Source organism: Maniola jurtina, chromosome 7 (genome assembly GCF_905333055.1).
Source record: "Maniola jurtina chromosome 7, ilManJurt1.1, whole genome shotgun sequence".
Classification (NCBI taxonomy): domain Eukaryota; kingdom Metazoa; phylum Arthropoda; class Insecta; order Lepidoptera; family Nymphalidae; genus Maniola; species Maniola jurtina.
Genome location: NC_060035.1, coordinates 8,299,153 through 8,316,022, shown reverse-complemented (window position 1 = coordinate 8,316,022; position 16,870 = coordinate 8,299,153). Strand labels below are relative to the sequence as shown.

General features: G+C 34.6%; 1 protein-coding gene across 1 annotated transcript; it reads left to right on the top strand.

Annotated features, from left to right (window-relative positions):
• The first annotated feature begins 7,888 nt into the window (after positions 1-7,888).
• Positions 7,889-12,092, top strand: LOC123866792 (endocuticle structural glycoprotein ABD-5-like). The gene is made up of 3 exons (XM_045908494.1): positions 7,889-7,983; positions 9,025-9,137; positions 11,829-12,092. Exons 1-3 carry the CDS (start codon positions 7,972-7,974, stop codon positions 12,013-12,015), a joined length of 312 nt encoding a protein of 103 aa, XP_045764450.1. The 5' UTR covers positions 7,889-7,971; the 3' UTR covers positions 12,016-12,092.
• Positions 12,093-16,870: the final 4,778 nt, after the last annotated feature.

Genomic DNA, 16,870 nt, shown 5'->3' with positions numbered 1-16,870 from the left:
TGAGATCACCTAGTATTACAAGGCCGCATACAATCCAGGTATGTATAAACGAATTTTGTCCACATTGCAGCTGATCCAGCACTTCATGGGAGTCAAAATAATTGTACGTGTATTCAAATTCGTATAAAACAATCAGAACAGTAACAAAATCATAAAATCGGTTACAATTAATTATACAAAGTATATTCATTTTTTGTATGACTTGTATAACACGACATATAATGGCCCCACAGCCTTCGCGTCATAATGACAATTGCTTCAAATCATTAGTTCTAGCAATATCTAAGATTATTTTATGTTTCCCAACACTTTTAGAAATCAAAAAAATGTATGAAAATGACGAATCTTCGACCTTGTATAACTTGGTTCAGAACAATCCTACAATTTTTCTGCCATATTAACTATTACTCCAAATGGCTAGTTCTAACGATCCGTACCATTTTTTTTCGTTGGCCGGCACTTTCAGAAAAGGCCCAAAAATAATGATCTCCTTTATAACACCCCCGACAAGTGAAGGTTATATTAACTAGAAAAGAGCTCATAACTTTCAAACGGCTGAACCGATTTTCTTGGATTATAGCTAAGAACACACTCGATCAAGCCACCTTTCAAACAAAAAAAACTAAATTAAAATCGATTCATTAGTTTAGGAGCTACGATGCCACAGACAGATACACAGATACACCGATACACAGATACACACGTCAAACTTATAACACCCCTCTTTTTGGGTCGGGGGTTAAAAAACGCCTCTACAGCACTCTGTTCGTCTGTTTGCGTTGACCCTTATTATGCTTACATCTTTGCAACAGCATATTCAATGGATCACACATATGACCTTTATAAATGAAGAAGCGTAATAAGTTGTTTTTATAATAAAGTACACAAAGTGTCGTGAGCGTAAAGATTGTCACGACTCCGCACGTGTGCATACTTTACGTTACACAATAAAAGAGTAAAAGGGCCATGTCTGTACTGTACGCTAATTAAAAACGTAAACCATTTCCTGCAGACTATATTAAAGCAGCAGTCGGTAAAGCATAGACCACACCAAACTTAACTAACTTAGCTTGGTTTAGCAGCGAGCTAAGCTAAGCTTCATAAGCTAAATATTACGTAGGTTCACATCGAAATCTAAAAAGGTGTCATCATCAGTTGACGGTCGTCTTTTCACCCGCAATCCAGTGTAGCATAATTTACGGAAATAATGGTCAGACATGATCACTGATGAAGAAAATTCCGATAATAATAATAATTGAACTCAACATTAAAAAAAAAAATACTGAAAAATTATCTCAAAAAGAAAGACACACTGTATACAATGAAGTGGAATTTTTTTAACCCCCGACCCAAAAAGAGGGGTGTTATAACTTTGACGTGTGTATCTGTGTATCTGTGTGTCTGTGTATCTGTGTATCTGTGTATCTGTGTATCTGTGTATCTGTCTGTGGCATCGTAGCGCCTAAACGAATGAACCGATTTTAATTTAGTTTTTTTTGTTTGAAAGGTGGCTTGATCGAGAGTGTTCTTAGCTATAATCTAAAAAAATTGGTTCAGCCGTTTAAGAGTTATCAGCTCTTTTCTAGTTTTCTTGTAGAAAAGAAGGTTAGATAACCGTTAGGTTCATAATATTATGTCAATAGACAAATGTCAAGCTGTCAAGATGGACGTTGCCTAAATACATAATTATTTATTTGAAAATGATGTTTTGGAAAACTCAAATACTTTGGATCGTCGGGGGTGTTATGAATTTTTAATTTACACTTGTTGTTAAAGCAGCTGATTGACGAAGATTTCCAAGTTGTTTGTCATCAGAATATATTTATATGCCACAAAAATATCAAAACTTATACTAATTAACCAATTACCCAGACAGAAAAATTTAGAAATCACATTTTTATTAGTTCTGACGAATGATACATAATAAAAAAAATAAACGGGCTGAATTGAGAACCAACTTTTTGGAACTCGGATTGACAAAACTATGATAGATCACGTGCACGGCGACATAGTGAGAAATCATTGGAAAGCAAGCATTATACTATTATCCATATTGTTTGTTTTGTTGTTAAAATAGATTAAATCTAAGATTTCACTGTAAAGTTGTGACTATAAAAAAGATTTTTCACTTGTACATGAAATTACAACATACGAATAAGTTAAAAAGCTTTTAAAAATTAATAATAAATGAAATTACGTAAAACCGCAAGTCAGTATCGATTAAATTCTATAATTTAATTATGGAAATGTGTTAAGGACCAAAACATGAATATTAATAATAATATAGGTACCTACGCCTGGAAAACCCTAAACAATTTTTATTACTTTATTTTATGAACACTCGAAATCGTTAGACACTATCACACTAATATTATAAAGGCGAAAGTTTGTGTGTATGTGTGTGTGTGTGTGTGTATGTTTGTTACTCCACGCAAAAACTACTGGACGGATTTGGCTGAAATTTGGAATGAAGATAGATAATATCCTGGATTAGCACATAGGATTTTTTATCCCGGAAAATTTCCCACGGGATTTCGAAAAACCTAAATCCACGTGGGTGAAGTCGCGGGTATCGGCTAGTTATTATAAAAACGGTACGATTGTTATTGCTGCTGAATCAATATAAGCTCATCGAGCTTTCTTATCAACCAACCAACCAGCCAACGATTTTATAGCTTCTCTCGATTGCTTCATTATTTTGATTGTTAAATTTTCAAAAATCCTTTCTTAGCGGATGTCTACGTCATAATGGCTATTTGCACACCGAATTTGAGCCCAACTCATCCAGTGGTTCGAGCAGTGCGTTGATAAATCAGTCGGCCAGTCAGCTTTTCCTTTTAAATATGTTTGAAAAACATGATTGAAATTTGTTGGTATCAAATTGAATAAGTTAATTATTATCATTAACACTACAAAATACAATTATATTTTTAGACGCCTCAAGATTAAGCTATTCATAATAATTAGTGATGTGTTAAAACATATTATCGATATAGTATTTTTGTAAAGAAGAAAAATTATTGTGAGTATGGGCATACGTACTTATAATTTTTCATGCTAATGTTATAAATGCGAAAGTGTGCCTGCCCGTCTACTAAATTTTTACCTGCTGAAACCGAGACCGAGGACAGTAATAGGTACATGGTTTGCATCACGGGGAGAGACCTAGAATATTTTTTATGCCGGAATGTATTTAAAAAGCCTAAATCTAAACGTCGACGAAGTCACAAGCATCAGTTAGTGGCTAAATAAATCAGATTTAAAAATAATAATGTAAATTGAAATAGTCATATAATTTTTCAAGATCTGAATGATGAATTTAACTGAATAAGAATAGTAACGCTTTTGTTTCGCAGCAACATTCAAATATTCTAAAAAATTCTATAAAATTTTAACTTTTAATTTAGTATCTTTTCCCCACGAATCTACGTAGATTTAGGATTTTTCAAGCTTTTGTTGAATTTTGAAAAATCCTTTTAATTAGGTCTGTTCTCATTTTAATTCTACTCACAAGTAAAACTCACATTGTACAAGTAAAATCTAAAGTGTCTACGCTCATCGAACAGACCTGTCCATTGATATATCGGCCAGGCAATGTGCTCTTTTATGGGTATGAAGGCATAGAGAAATTTCAAATTTTTAATAATAGAAAATAAAAATCTTCTGTATGTAGGTAGCTAATTAAACAAAAATGTGCGAAATGCACATCACTAACCATAATATGCTAAGAATAGTAAAAAGGTCAGGGCTGTTTGAGTATTCGGATAAATACATATTACACAGTTGGCACCTACTTGATTAGTACTGTACATAAGAACCTATGACCGCATTGGATTAACCTCACACAAAAAATGATGTAGATACCTATGATTACATATTTTGTTATGGGTCAAACAAACCAAAATTTAATTATGTGTGTGGTAGGTACCTGTACTTACCTACTAAAAAAAAAATCCTCGATTACATTATAGTAATACACTCACTTATTGATCCCATATCGGTACAACGTCACGATTCCAAATACTATCAAATAACTAAATTTAAAAAAACTGGTCAAGTGCGAGCACGGCCTCGCTATTTTAGAGTTCCGTACATAATTATGAACATCATAGTTTGGGTGTATGAATATTTCTTTTCCAAGCTAGAATATCGCAATCAACCCTGAAAGAAAAACCCAAAAATGTTAGTTTGTTTTGGTGACCACTACAAACTGTTTTATAAATCGTTGTTTTCAGTAAATACAGTAGGTATATGGTACACAATATACCGAAATTTCATATTCCTAACTAGTTTAGTTTGTGATAGCCCCCGTCATAAAAAAAAAGTCTAAAACTTCATGTTTTTTGACATGGCAATTGTCACAACAGGGACCACGGTGGAGGACAAAGAGTATTGGTTGAGGATTGGGACTTGGAATTTATTTATGAAGTCGTTACTTGGAATATCAGGTCATCATCAGCGTTCTTGTATCCCCGCGGCTTAGAAGTGAGGAGTTGGATTGGGAGTTCTATAATGAAGTCTGTATTTAGCACCTACATATTATTTCACCAACAACAGTTCCTGAATCCTTATAGCTTAGGTTTACTCTACCCAGCAACATCAGGGTTGAGGAGTTTGGACTACGAGTTCAACCACTAGGTCGTTGCTTGGTACTTACAATATTAATTTACCACCAACAATTTCTGATACAGGCGGACAGCCACGCTACAGCATCGGGATTAAGGAATTGGATCCACAAAATTTTACAGGACCATCTCGCGAACTTTCTTTAATGATAAAAAAATAACAACTCGGTCCAAAAACTTATTAGAAATAGGTAGATCTAGATACATAAAAAACACCCCGAATTGAGAGCCTTCTCCTTTTTAACCTCCGACCCAAAAAGAGGGGTGTTATAAGTTTGACGTGTGTATCTGTGTCTGTGGCATCGTAGCTCCTAAAATAATGAAGCGATTTTAATTTATTTTTTTGTATGATAGGTGGCTTGATCGAGAGTGTTCTTAGCTATAATCCAAGAAAATCGGTTCAGCCGTTCGAAAGTTATCAGCTCTTTTCAAGTTACTGTAACCTTCATTTGTCGGGGGTGTTATAAATTTTAAAATTTACACTTGTTGAAAGTCGGTTAAAAGATGTCTACATTTTATTTTGCACATATTGTTGTCATGTCATAAGTCATAACATTAGCGAAATGAAACTCTCGGTTGGCCCATTGTGTTTTCACTCACGTACTATTTCTTAACTATGTCGTCTATCCGTCTAATAAAAAAAATGGCCAAGTGTGAGTCAGACTCGCGCACCGAGGGTTCCGTACTCGGGTATTTTTTCCAACATTTTGCACGATAAATCGAAAATTATTTTGTATAAAAGTAAATAAAAATCTGTTTTAGAATGTATAGCCCTTTCATATAACACCCCACTTGGTATAGTTAGGTATCTCACTTTGAAATTTGAAACACAATTAAATTTTTTTAAATGATGTAATGTAACCACAAATTTACGGTTTTCGGAAGTTGTGCTATAAGACCTACTTACCTGCCAAAATGATTCTAGGTCAGCGGGAAGTACCTTATAGGTTTTCTTGGCAGACACGACGGACGGACAACAAAGTCATCCTATAAGGGTCCGTTTTTCCTTTTGAGGTCCGGAAACCTAAAAAAGTGTTAATATACGTAATATTATCTAAAGAAAGATAGGCAATCATTGAATTGTTACTCTTTAAACTTACAGGTTCCGACAAATAAATGTCATAGTAATTATATTTACTTTGGTAGTAACTTACTTAGTTACAAAATAAAAGCTGTTAGTACCTATTAAGTACCTAGGTACTTAATCGGTACTACGGTAGGTACTTAGATAAATAAAACTTTGAACTCCCGTCATCATCTGCGTGGTTAAGGTAAATAACTATTTTAAAATATCCCGTTGGAAATTCTCAAAATCTTTTCAAAATCTGCGGTAGGGAACTCACATGATTCACCTATCTCTATAAAGATCAATATCTTTTTCAAGATCCCGCGGTTTAGGCTAGCGCTACAACGGAAACTCCGCTGCCAATCTTCAACGGCGAAACGCCAATAGATTTTATTGCATACTAGATCCCAACCGGCTTCACTCGTGTGGAATTTTTTTAAATTTACAAACTTTCATCCCCTATTTAACCACCTTAGAGATGGTACATCCATGGTTAGAAGATTGTGTGTTGTTAGATCAGTCAGCAGTACTGGACTATTTTTTATGAAAGTTCATTCACGTTATATCAAAAAAGTTAATATTTTAAGATGTCGGTAAAAATTATAATGAAATAAGTGTTTCATGATTTTTGAAAATTCTACTCCTAAGCGGTTGGATAGGTAGGGGATGAAAATTTGAATGAAAATCGTCTTTCTTTAATCATTTTTTTTTATATTTGCATATTGACCATTTTGAAATTATTATTATTTGTTATTATAGCAATAGAAATACACACTCTACCTATAACAGTTTATGAAACACCCACTGACAGACAGACAGACAGCGGGCGCTTAGAACCCTAAAAATAATTCCGCAAAATAAATATAAAATACAACAAATTACCTAAAAGAACTGTAGGAAAGTGTAATGGAAGTAAAGTTTTGATGCCAACATAAGTACTAGTAAATATTTTAATATCGCAATACTTTTCATAATTGGGCACGTACTTTATGTACTCGGGTCAATATTAAGTGTATTAACAGGCAAGCAATTTGTTTGTGATGTTGGCCAAAGTTAACAAAAAGCTGAGACATCTTCAAAGAGGTAGAGAGTTGGTGGTATTTTCGGTGTAGTATGTTATTATCGTCGTTGGGATTAGAAAAGAGTTTCGAAGCTTATTAAGCTGTGCTTATAGCTTAGGGGTGTAATCGCAGTGGCAGGCGTCACTGAATTTTCCAAGAAAATAATACGTAACTGTTATTTAAATTATTAAAAATAAATGAAAAAAGCTTTTGATATACTTACCAGTAAATTGAAAACAGCAATTAATAAATTGTTAAAGATCTGACGACTGACGACGAGGTTTGCGTTAGCGATTCCTGTCAAGATCCTTTGTGGAAAATCTTAACTTTTTAACTTATCAGATTCTGTAAACTATTTACCTAAACTCTTTTTTATTTTTAGGGTCCCGTATGTCCAGAAAAAAAAGGAACCCTTTTAGGATCATTTTGTTGTCTGTCTGTCGTGTCTGTCGAGATCCGTCAAAGGAATCAAAACCTGTGGGTATTTCCCGTTGACCTAGATGAAATTCGGTAGGTAGCAATATCTTACAGCATTATAAAGGCTAAAATTTGAAAACCATGTATTTGTAGTTTTATATTTAAAAAAATTAAGAAGTGCTATTGTTGTACGATTGCATCCCTTTGTGTGCAAGTCAAGCTCGCACTTGACCGCTTTTTACTACAAATAGATGATGCCCGCAACTTCGTCGTCTCTTTGATTTTGTGGGAGCTAAAACATAGCCCCTTCTACGGGATGTAAGATAGATCTGGACTAAATACTTAAATGATGCCCACAACTTCATCCACAAGTATTCCGATTTTTTTGATCCCGTAGGAATTCTTTGATTTTCCGGTATAAAAAGTAACCTACATCCGTCTCCAGATGCTAGCTGTCTCTGTATCTAGACAGATAGACAAACACACTTTCGCATTTATATTATTGATACACAATTAATAAATTACGATTAATAATAATAAATCAAAGCTTGACTCATTTAAACTTCTTGCACGCTGATGCAATGCATGTATGCATGCAAATTAAATCTTCATGTATGTTGATTTAATTTTCTCAGCCATCAGCTCTCTATCTAAATGGAGAGTGGTGGCTCGTGTGCCGCTCCATCATACTCGTATGATGTCAGCCTTCTGCAAATGCTGCATCTTCGAATGCATATAAAATCAACGATTCCACAATAGTTATTCATTCGTTAGTTTGTGCTCACGAGGAATACTGAACACCATGCTTAAATACGTGAGTGTAGTTATATTATTATAAGTAGGTACTTATATTATCTTTAATAAGCACCGAAGGTTACAGATTTTTAAGTTGAAATTACTTTTCGCGGCGCTGAAAATTTCACAGATTTTGGGCGGATTATAGTTTGTAATGGAACAGTGTCACATTATTTAGTAATGTGACACTGTATAGTGAAATATCACAATTACGTGTTAGTTAATTAATTAAGGTGAAGGTTATGTGTGTTCCCTACATTTTAACTGTAACTTATTTCTTGAATACTTGAATAGGTGCACAAATTATAACCATAAACTAGTATTTCAAAATAAACAAAAAGTCAGTGTGTAAAGAACACATGAACAATGACTATATAATTTCCACACTCATAAAATACCATTGTATATAATTCAAGAAAATTTAGGTTCATTATTTTAATAATTTAGATTTTAGATGTTATAATTGTAAATTAATAATAAAAAGATTTCAATTCAAGAAAATATGTAGGTACTCATAAGTATTTAAGAAGGCTGTGCATAGTTAACATATTTTTGTCATGGAAAATCGTAGAGTTCCCACGGAATTATTGAAATCGAAATCATCTAGTCATCGGATATCATGAAGTTCACGAATTCTACAGTCTATATAGTAACAACTATGGTATGAAAAATTCGTCGCTTAAAAATTCTAAACATCGTTGAACTTGAAAAAAAAAAAATTCTGGACTTATTGACTAATTAACAACTATTGTAGTCATTTATTTGCCATTGTTCTGAGTTAGGTACACACATAGAGGTATAACACTACACATTACAACTCACATGTAGCTTAATTGATTCTTGGGTTAAACTTGAGAACTAGGAAGGTAAAAACGACCCGTAGAACATTTTTGGTACCTTATCCAAGCGTAAGGTACGCTTAGTTTGAGAATGAAAAGAATAGTGAAAATTTTTAAATTCCCAAAAGATTTGATTATTATAAGTATATTATTAATAATAATTAATATTTAATTATTTAACATAATTATTTATTAAGTATTTATTGTATTTGTTCCCTAAGGTAACAGTAGTGTGCGTACTTGCCGCTCTTTGTGCCGGAGCACCTCAAAATCCCCAGGATGTGCAAATCCTACGGTTCGACAGCGACGTGCAACCCGATGGATACAGCTTCGCGTAAGTTTTTAGACCTACTAATATAACACAACTCACTTTTCATATGCCTTTACCGAGATATTCTCATATATCTACATGATATACTTATAATAATTTAAAAAAATCCTTCTAAAAACTACAAAATGGATCTTACTAATTGTGTAGCAAAAACCAAGCTTCGAATAATAATATTATTAACAGTATTATGGTAGACAAAAAAATATCATTCGTATCCACAATTCCCAAAATTTATTTCCGGATTCATACGGAACCACAATCAATAAGTAAGTAGGTATCTGATTAATATTGTTATAGCAGGACAAAATTAGTATAATTTTTAGGATTCCGTAACTCAAAAGGAACAACGGAACTTATAGGATCACTTTGTTGTCTGTCTGTCTGTCTGTCCGTCCGTCCGTCCGTCCGTCCGTCGGTCTGTCGATCCGTCGGTCCGTCCGTCCGTCTGTCGTATCTGTCAATAAAACCTATAGGGTACTACCATTATACCTACCATTGGCCTATAATCATGAAATTTGGCAAGTAGGTAGGTCTTATAGCACAAGTAAAGGAATAAATCCAAAAACCGTGAATTTATGGTTGCATCATTAAAAAAAAATTAAATGTGTTTCAATTTTCAAAGTAAGATAACTATACCAAGTGGGGTATCATATGAAAGGGCTTTACCTGCATATTTTTAAAGAGATTTTTATTATTTTTTATGCATAATAGTTTTTGATTTATCTTGCAAAATGTCGGAAAAATTACCCGATTACGGAACCCTTGGTGCGCGAGTCTGACTCGCACTTGGCCGGTTTTTTTTTTCATTATAATTATAACCAACCCATCGCCACCTTTCTACAGAACACGGGTCTGTAACTCTCAGCGTGAGAAGCGTTTGGCCATAGTCCACCAAGCTGGCCAAGTGCAGATTAGCAGACTGCCCACACCCTTGAGTATATTATAAGGAGCACTCTCAGGCATGCAGGTTTCCTCACGATGCCTTCACCGTTAAGGAAAATTATATTTTCTCAAACATGCATGCAAATATTGTCATTATTTTCGAAAAAATATTTTCTTTATCACATACTAGAGGATGCTCGCGACTTCATCCGCGTGAATTCAGGTTTTTAAAGATCCTGTGGGAACTGTTTGATTTTCTGGGATAAAAAGTAGCCTATGTCCATCCCCGGGATATAAGCTAACTCTATACCGAATTTCGTCAGAATCGGTTAAACTGTTGGGTCGCGAAAAGGTAGCAGACAGACAGACAGACAGACAACAAATTGATCCTATAAGGGTTCCGTTTTTCCTTTTGAAGTACGGAACCCTAAAAAACTAAGTTAAAATCGGTTCATTAGTTTATGAGCTACGATGCCATAGACACACACATTTTTGGGTCGGGGGTTGAAAAGATGCGGGTGCAGCCAGTCTTCAGACTTATTATTTATGAGTTTTGATTACAAGTCATTATTTTCATACGTGTCACGCAAGTTTTAGAATTACGAAATTTAATGTTGAATTTTATTTCTAATATCCATATCTATCCAAAAAAGGTAATTTCTTATTCTCCATGCACATATAATCCACCAATTCCTAATTAGCATACCTATTGATAGTGTAGTTAATTTTGCCATAGTAATTAAATGCACTAACAACGATTGCAAACACAAAATACTTATAGTAAAGTATGTCAATAACTATGACTGGTATTCTAAAGAGTTCACGTAATCAAAGATGCTCTCTTTGAACTTTGAGCACATCACGTTTGAACTCTCATATTTGTTGAATTGAGGACGACCTGACTTCTAACTGATCCTAGAAACACGTATTGCCGTATCATGATCATCATTACCAGCCGATAGACGTCCATAGCTGGGCATAGGTCTCTTATAGGAATTTCCACACACCATGATCTTGCGCCGCCTGAATCCAGCGGCTCCTTGCAATTCGTTTGATGTCATCAGACAGCTATCCACCTAGTGGGGGGGGGGGGTCTTCCAACGCCTCTCTTTTCAGTGTGAGGTCTCCATTTTAGCACCTTGGGATATGCCCACTGCCATTTCAGCTTCGCAACCCGTTGAGCTGTCACTTACGAGAGAACTAGACAAATCGACATAGCTCAACGGGTTCTGCAACATAGCTTCAACGGGAATTCTAAATCTTAAAGAAAAAAAAATTGAATGTAGGTATATCTTTTCCATGCTATCCTTGCCTGCACTGTATTTTCACCGAATTCAAAAAAGAAGGGGATGTATTCGGCCCCAATGGATGTATATAATTACATATGCTACGACTATCTCAAATACTATCCACTATCGTAGTTCACATACTACTTTCAGGAAGGTTTTAAGTTATTAGGTATAAATACACTTTATTATACTTAATATTTACATGTACGAAATCATATTACCTATGTATAAATGTTGACTAACGTCACCAATATTTTTGATATGTGGAAACACCGAGATTTCGGAACCAATTTGATTTTTTTAAATTATTATTTACTCAACTTAGTTATCTTATTATAATATATATATTATCCTATATATGTGTAAATATAAATAAAACTTAGTTATCCACATATTGAATTTGAATTTAAAATAAATCCTTAGATTTCAGAATGTAATATAATTACCTAATCTTGCTTAGTTCATATGAAAACTTTTTAAAGTTATAATAATTAATCTTTTCACGTTTAATTTTTTATAACAGGTATGAAACCAGCGACGGCACGTCAAGACAAGAAACTGGAAAGCTTGACAATCCCCAGTCCGAAAACGCAGCCCTAACTGTAACCGGGGAGTATGCGTATGTCGCTCCAGATGGCAAGAAGTACACTGTAACATTTACAGCTGACACAAACGGCTTCCAACCCAAAACCTCCCTTGGACAAAAGTAGTTTTAGTCAAATAAAGTTAGCCATACACACAAGTACCTCAGATGTTTAGCTAAGTCCTTACTGTGAGTTTTCAAGTTAAACGGGGCCCCGGAGTTACATTAATTTGACAGAATTGCGTGTAATGCGTCCGAACTAACAAAGGGAAATCGTTCTCGCCATGTTGTGACGAATAAACTAGAAGAATATTATGATTCAATATTTTTTCATATATGGAAACAAAATCCATTGAAAATATATTATCGAATCAAAATGTATTTCTAATAGAAGGGAATTCTAGGGATAGAAATTTTCTATCCCTAGAAGTCACAAAATGCACGAAACGATTTCCCTTTGTTACAGCCCGTTCCCACTTATCGGCTGTCGGGCCCGGATTTTAATCGGATCGTCCAGTGGCAGGACATTTTGACACGAAATTGGTTTCAGACAAGTGTGAATAGCTTCATGTTCTGCCACTTAAAATCCGGGCCCGACAAACGATAAATGCGAACCGGCTGTTAAAAAAAAAATTAATCACGAAATCTGATTGACAGAGTCACTACAACATACATGTCGAAAATGTACTTTGTAGGTATCATGTATATACGTAAACTACTTGAAAAGTTACAGTAACTATAGAGGCTCTGTAGAGTTTCTGCAAGAATGTAGCGTATATGTTCTGGAAAGTGCCATTGCTAAGCGACATACATACTACATTTCAAATAAACCTATGAGTATCCTTTTCTGTATGGCTACTTTTACATAACTTGGCCTTGGACCGTGTAAATAACTAAAATCTTGGTCGATGCCAGAGTTCCATCTATATACTAACAGAATTAAATACTCGATCTCAGTTATTACTGCGTAACGCACATCCGATGAGAAAAACTGTATCTTACCTACTTGTGCCATAGGATATACTTACTTTTATGTATTTTTACACTTTTGTATCGAAGCTTTCCTAAAGAATAAATTATTATTAAAAAATAAATGATTTTGTTTTATTTTTATATAGTGATTCAATTACATCAGTAACTAGTACAAAATACTAATTAGGAAATCATTTCATTAGTATCTAAAGCTAACTATTTATCATATCAATCTTGTACGTAAATACAGAACTTTCAAGTTAGTAAAGTATAATATAAATAATATTATAATGTCAAAAGTGTGTATACCTGTTACCTTTTATGACTCAACTGTGAACCGATATTAAAGATATGTACGCGTATATTGAATAGGTGTTGAATCCTGCAGGCAAAGTTAGGACACTTTTTATCTTGGGTAACAGAGTTCCCACGGGATTTAATAAAAACCTGAATCCATTAACCCATGCAGATAAAGTCGCTGGCATCAGCTAGTTATAATTAATTTCACTTCCACAACAGTGCACACAGTAAGTACTCTACAGTCATAGCTCTATAAAAGATATTGCTTGCATATTTTGTGCAATAGGACCAAAATAAATAGTGTTAATTGATTCCTTCATTCTTAGTTCAAACTAAAGATTTAAACAAATAAAGATCCCACCAAAAACATTTCATGTAAAAAGTTAGCCAAGACTCACAAGTTCATAATGTTTTCACTGTTAAAAAGTTATGAGATCTCTAGTAGAGCCAAGCCCCTAGCTGAGCTTAGATTTGTGCTGGCCATGGGACCTATCCCAAGTCCAAAGTAATATAGCTCTTAAATGTTCTTGACTATATCACATTTATAACAATAAATAACAAATCACTCTACTTACAAGCTCTGATTCTACAAACCCTACATCTTGGTAAAAAAAAATACGGCTTGGCCGTTTAATAACTTTTAACGTTTAATATGTTATGTCATGTAATAGTTTTACGAACATTAAACGGCCAAGCCGTACTTTTTTTACCAAGATATAGGGTTTGTAGAATCAGAGCTTGTAAGTAGAGTGATTTGTTATTTATTGTTATAAATGTGATATAGTCAAGAACATTTAAGAGCTATATTACTTTGGACTTGGGATAGGTCCCATGGCCAGCACAAATCTAAGCTCAGCTAGGGGCTTGGCTCTACTAGAGATCTCATAACTTTTTAACAGTGAAAACATTATGAACTTGTGAGTCTTGGCTAACTTTTTACATGAAATGTTTTTGGTGGGATTTCATTTCTTTTTGGCAGGTGCCCTAAATTTTTTTTGGATCTATTTCTTGTAGGTACATCATTTTCATGGCCCACTCTCTATCGTTACCTCTTTTTTTAAAAGCTTTTATTCAACTTGCAATGTACTCGTATGTAAGTATATTTGTTCGGGTGGAATCTTGCAACTCAATTTTGAAGCAGATATACCAAATTTCAGTCTTTTAGGACTTCAGGAAACACAGAGATACTTGGTACGTTTGATAAATCTGCCACGGACATCTTATCATGTAAACTTTAGTATTCGAGCAACAGATTTTACAGATATGCATCTCATATACGAGGGCATGAAGGGGGACCCGATTTCTTAATTTATCTGTTGTTCATAATTCTTGAAATACCTACTTAATGCCAAATTTCAGTCTTCTAGGCAGTGGCGTAGCGTGCCTTGTCGGGGCCCCGTATAAAAATTTTTTTGGAGGCCCTTATATGGAGGTAAAGATTTTTCACAAAATAAAAAAAATATTGTGAGAAGTAATATTTATTTATCACATAATTTACCCATTTTACAAATAAAAATCGAATTTTAAATATTCACTCTCCTTGCCTTTTTATCGGCAAACTGATTTATTAAATCATTTATGGCTGATGATGATTTTAGTTTTTCTAAAGTTTCTGCCTCTATGGACAATATCTGCCTCTATAGATAAGTTAGAATTTTGTTTTTTTTAATCAAGGCACGGAACCCTAAAAACAGTATAATTGTGAAAATCGAGGGGGGAGACAACTTTTTGTGACGGACAGATGGACAGACCGAAATTAAAAGATTTCCTTGTTTATCACTACGGGCCCCTAATAAATGGGTTGGGTAGTAGTGTAGTACTTACCTTTCCAATCTAAATCACTCACAGTATCTTGTCTCTGAAAAAATGAAGAAATTTTGGGCACTTTTTTTATAACCTCGTCCCTTTTCTGTTTAATTTTTCTTTTCTCAGCGCCGCTGGGATAATCTCTTTTCCTTTCACTCATTTCTTTTACAAATCGTTACTAATACTGCTAAACCAGAAGAACAATATTGTTTGTACTGAATTACAATGTAATGCACATTTATATAAAGCGCGTAAATAAACAGTGCACTGCACTCCGTGGTTTAACATCCAATGCAAAGTACAACAACGTACACGTACATCGCGATATCGATGAAGGATTCCCGGGGATTCCCCGCTGAGATGAAGATGAAGTAAGTAAAACGGGGAAGTCCCGCAGCCCGCCATAACGATGTAGTGTTGCCAACTTTTGAACGCACGCTTAAGGCGGGAAAAAAAGGAATTGCTTTATAGAATTTTGTCATTTGTAAAATAAAATAAATTAGAAAGTTTTTATTCTTTTTCCTTACACACTTTGGGGGCCCCCGTGGCCCGGGGGCCCCGTATAATTGATACGGCAAATACGGCGGTAGCTACGCCCCTGCTTCTAGGACTTCAGAAAGTACCCTAGAATTTGTGACTAGAGGTTTTGAATGTCGATAAATCTGAAACTATAAAAGCTAGACAATTGATACTCAGTACGTTTAATGAATCTGCCAAGGACATCTTATCCTGAAAATATCAGCATTCTACCGACAGAATTTACAGATTTGCTTTTCCCATAAGAGTCCTAGAGGGGGGGCATTGCCAATTTCTTAATTTTCCTGTAGTTTGTATGCAATTTCTAGTCTACATACCAAATTTTAGCCTTCTAGGACTTCTGGAAGTACCCTAGAATTATAGACTAGAAGTTTTGACTGTCAATAAATCTGAAACTATAAAAGCTAGACAATTGATACTCAATGCGTTTAATCAATTTGCCAAGGACATCTTATCCTGAAAATATCAGCATTCTAGCGATAGAATTTACAGATTTGCTTTTCTCATAAGAGGCGTAGAAGGGGGGCATTGCCAATTTCTTAATTTTTCTGTAGTTTGTATGCAATTTCTAGTCTACATACCAAATTTCAGCCTTCTAGGACTTCGGGAAGTACCCTAGAATTACAGACTAGAAGTTTTGACTGTCAATAAATCTGAAACTATAAAAGCTAGACAATTGATACTCAATGCGTTTAATAAATCTGCCAAGGACATCTTATCCTGAAAATATCAGCATTCTAGCGATAGAATTTACAGATTTGCTTTTCTCATAAGAGGCGTAGAAGGGGGGCATTGCCAATTTCTTAATTTTCCTCTAGTTTGTATGCAATTTCTAGTCTACATACCAAATTTCAGCCTTCTAGGACTTCGGGAAGTACCCTAGAATTACAGACTAGAAGTTTTGACTGTCAATAAATCTGAAACTATAAAAGCTAGACAATTGATACTCAATGCGTTTAATCAATTTGCCAAGGACATCTTATCCTGAAAATATCAGCATTCTAGCGATAGAATTTACAGATTTGCTTTTCTCATAAGAGGCGTAGAAGGGGGGCATTGCCAATTTCTTAATTTTCCTGTAGTTTGTATGCAATTTCTAGTCTACATACCAAATTTCAGCCTTCTAGGACTTCGGGAAGTACCCTAGAATTACAGACTAGAAGTTTTGACTGTCAATAAATCTGAAACTATAAAAGCTAGACAATTGATACTCAATGCGTTTAATCAATTTGCCAAGGACATCTTATCCTGAAAATATCAGAATTCTACCGACAGAATTTACAGATTTGCTTTTCCCATAAGAGTCGTAGAGGGGGGGCATTGCCAATTTCTTAATTTTCCTGTAGTTTGTATGCAATTTCTAGTTT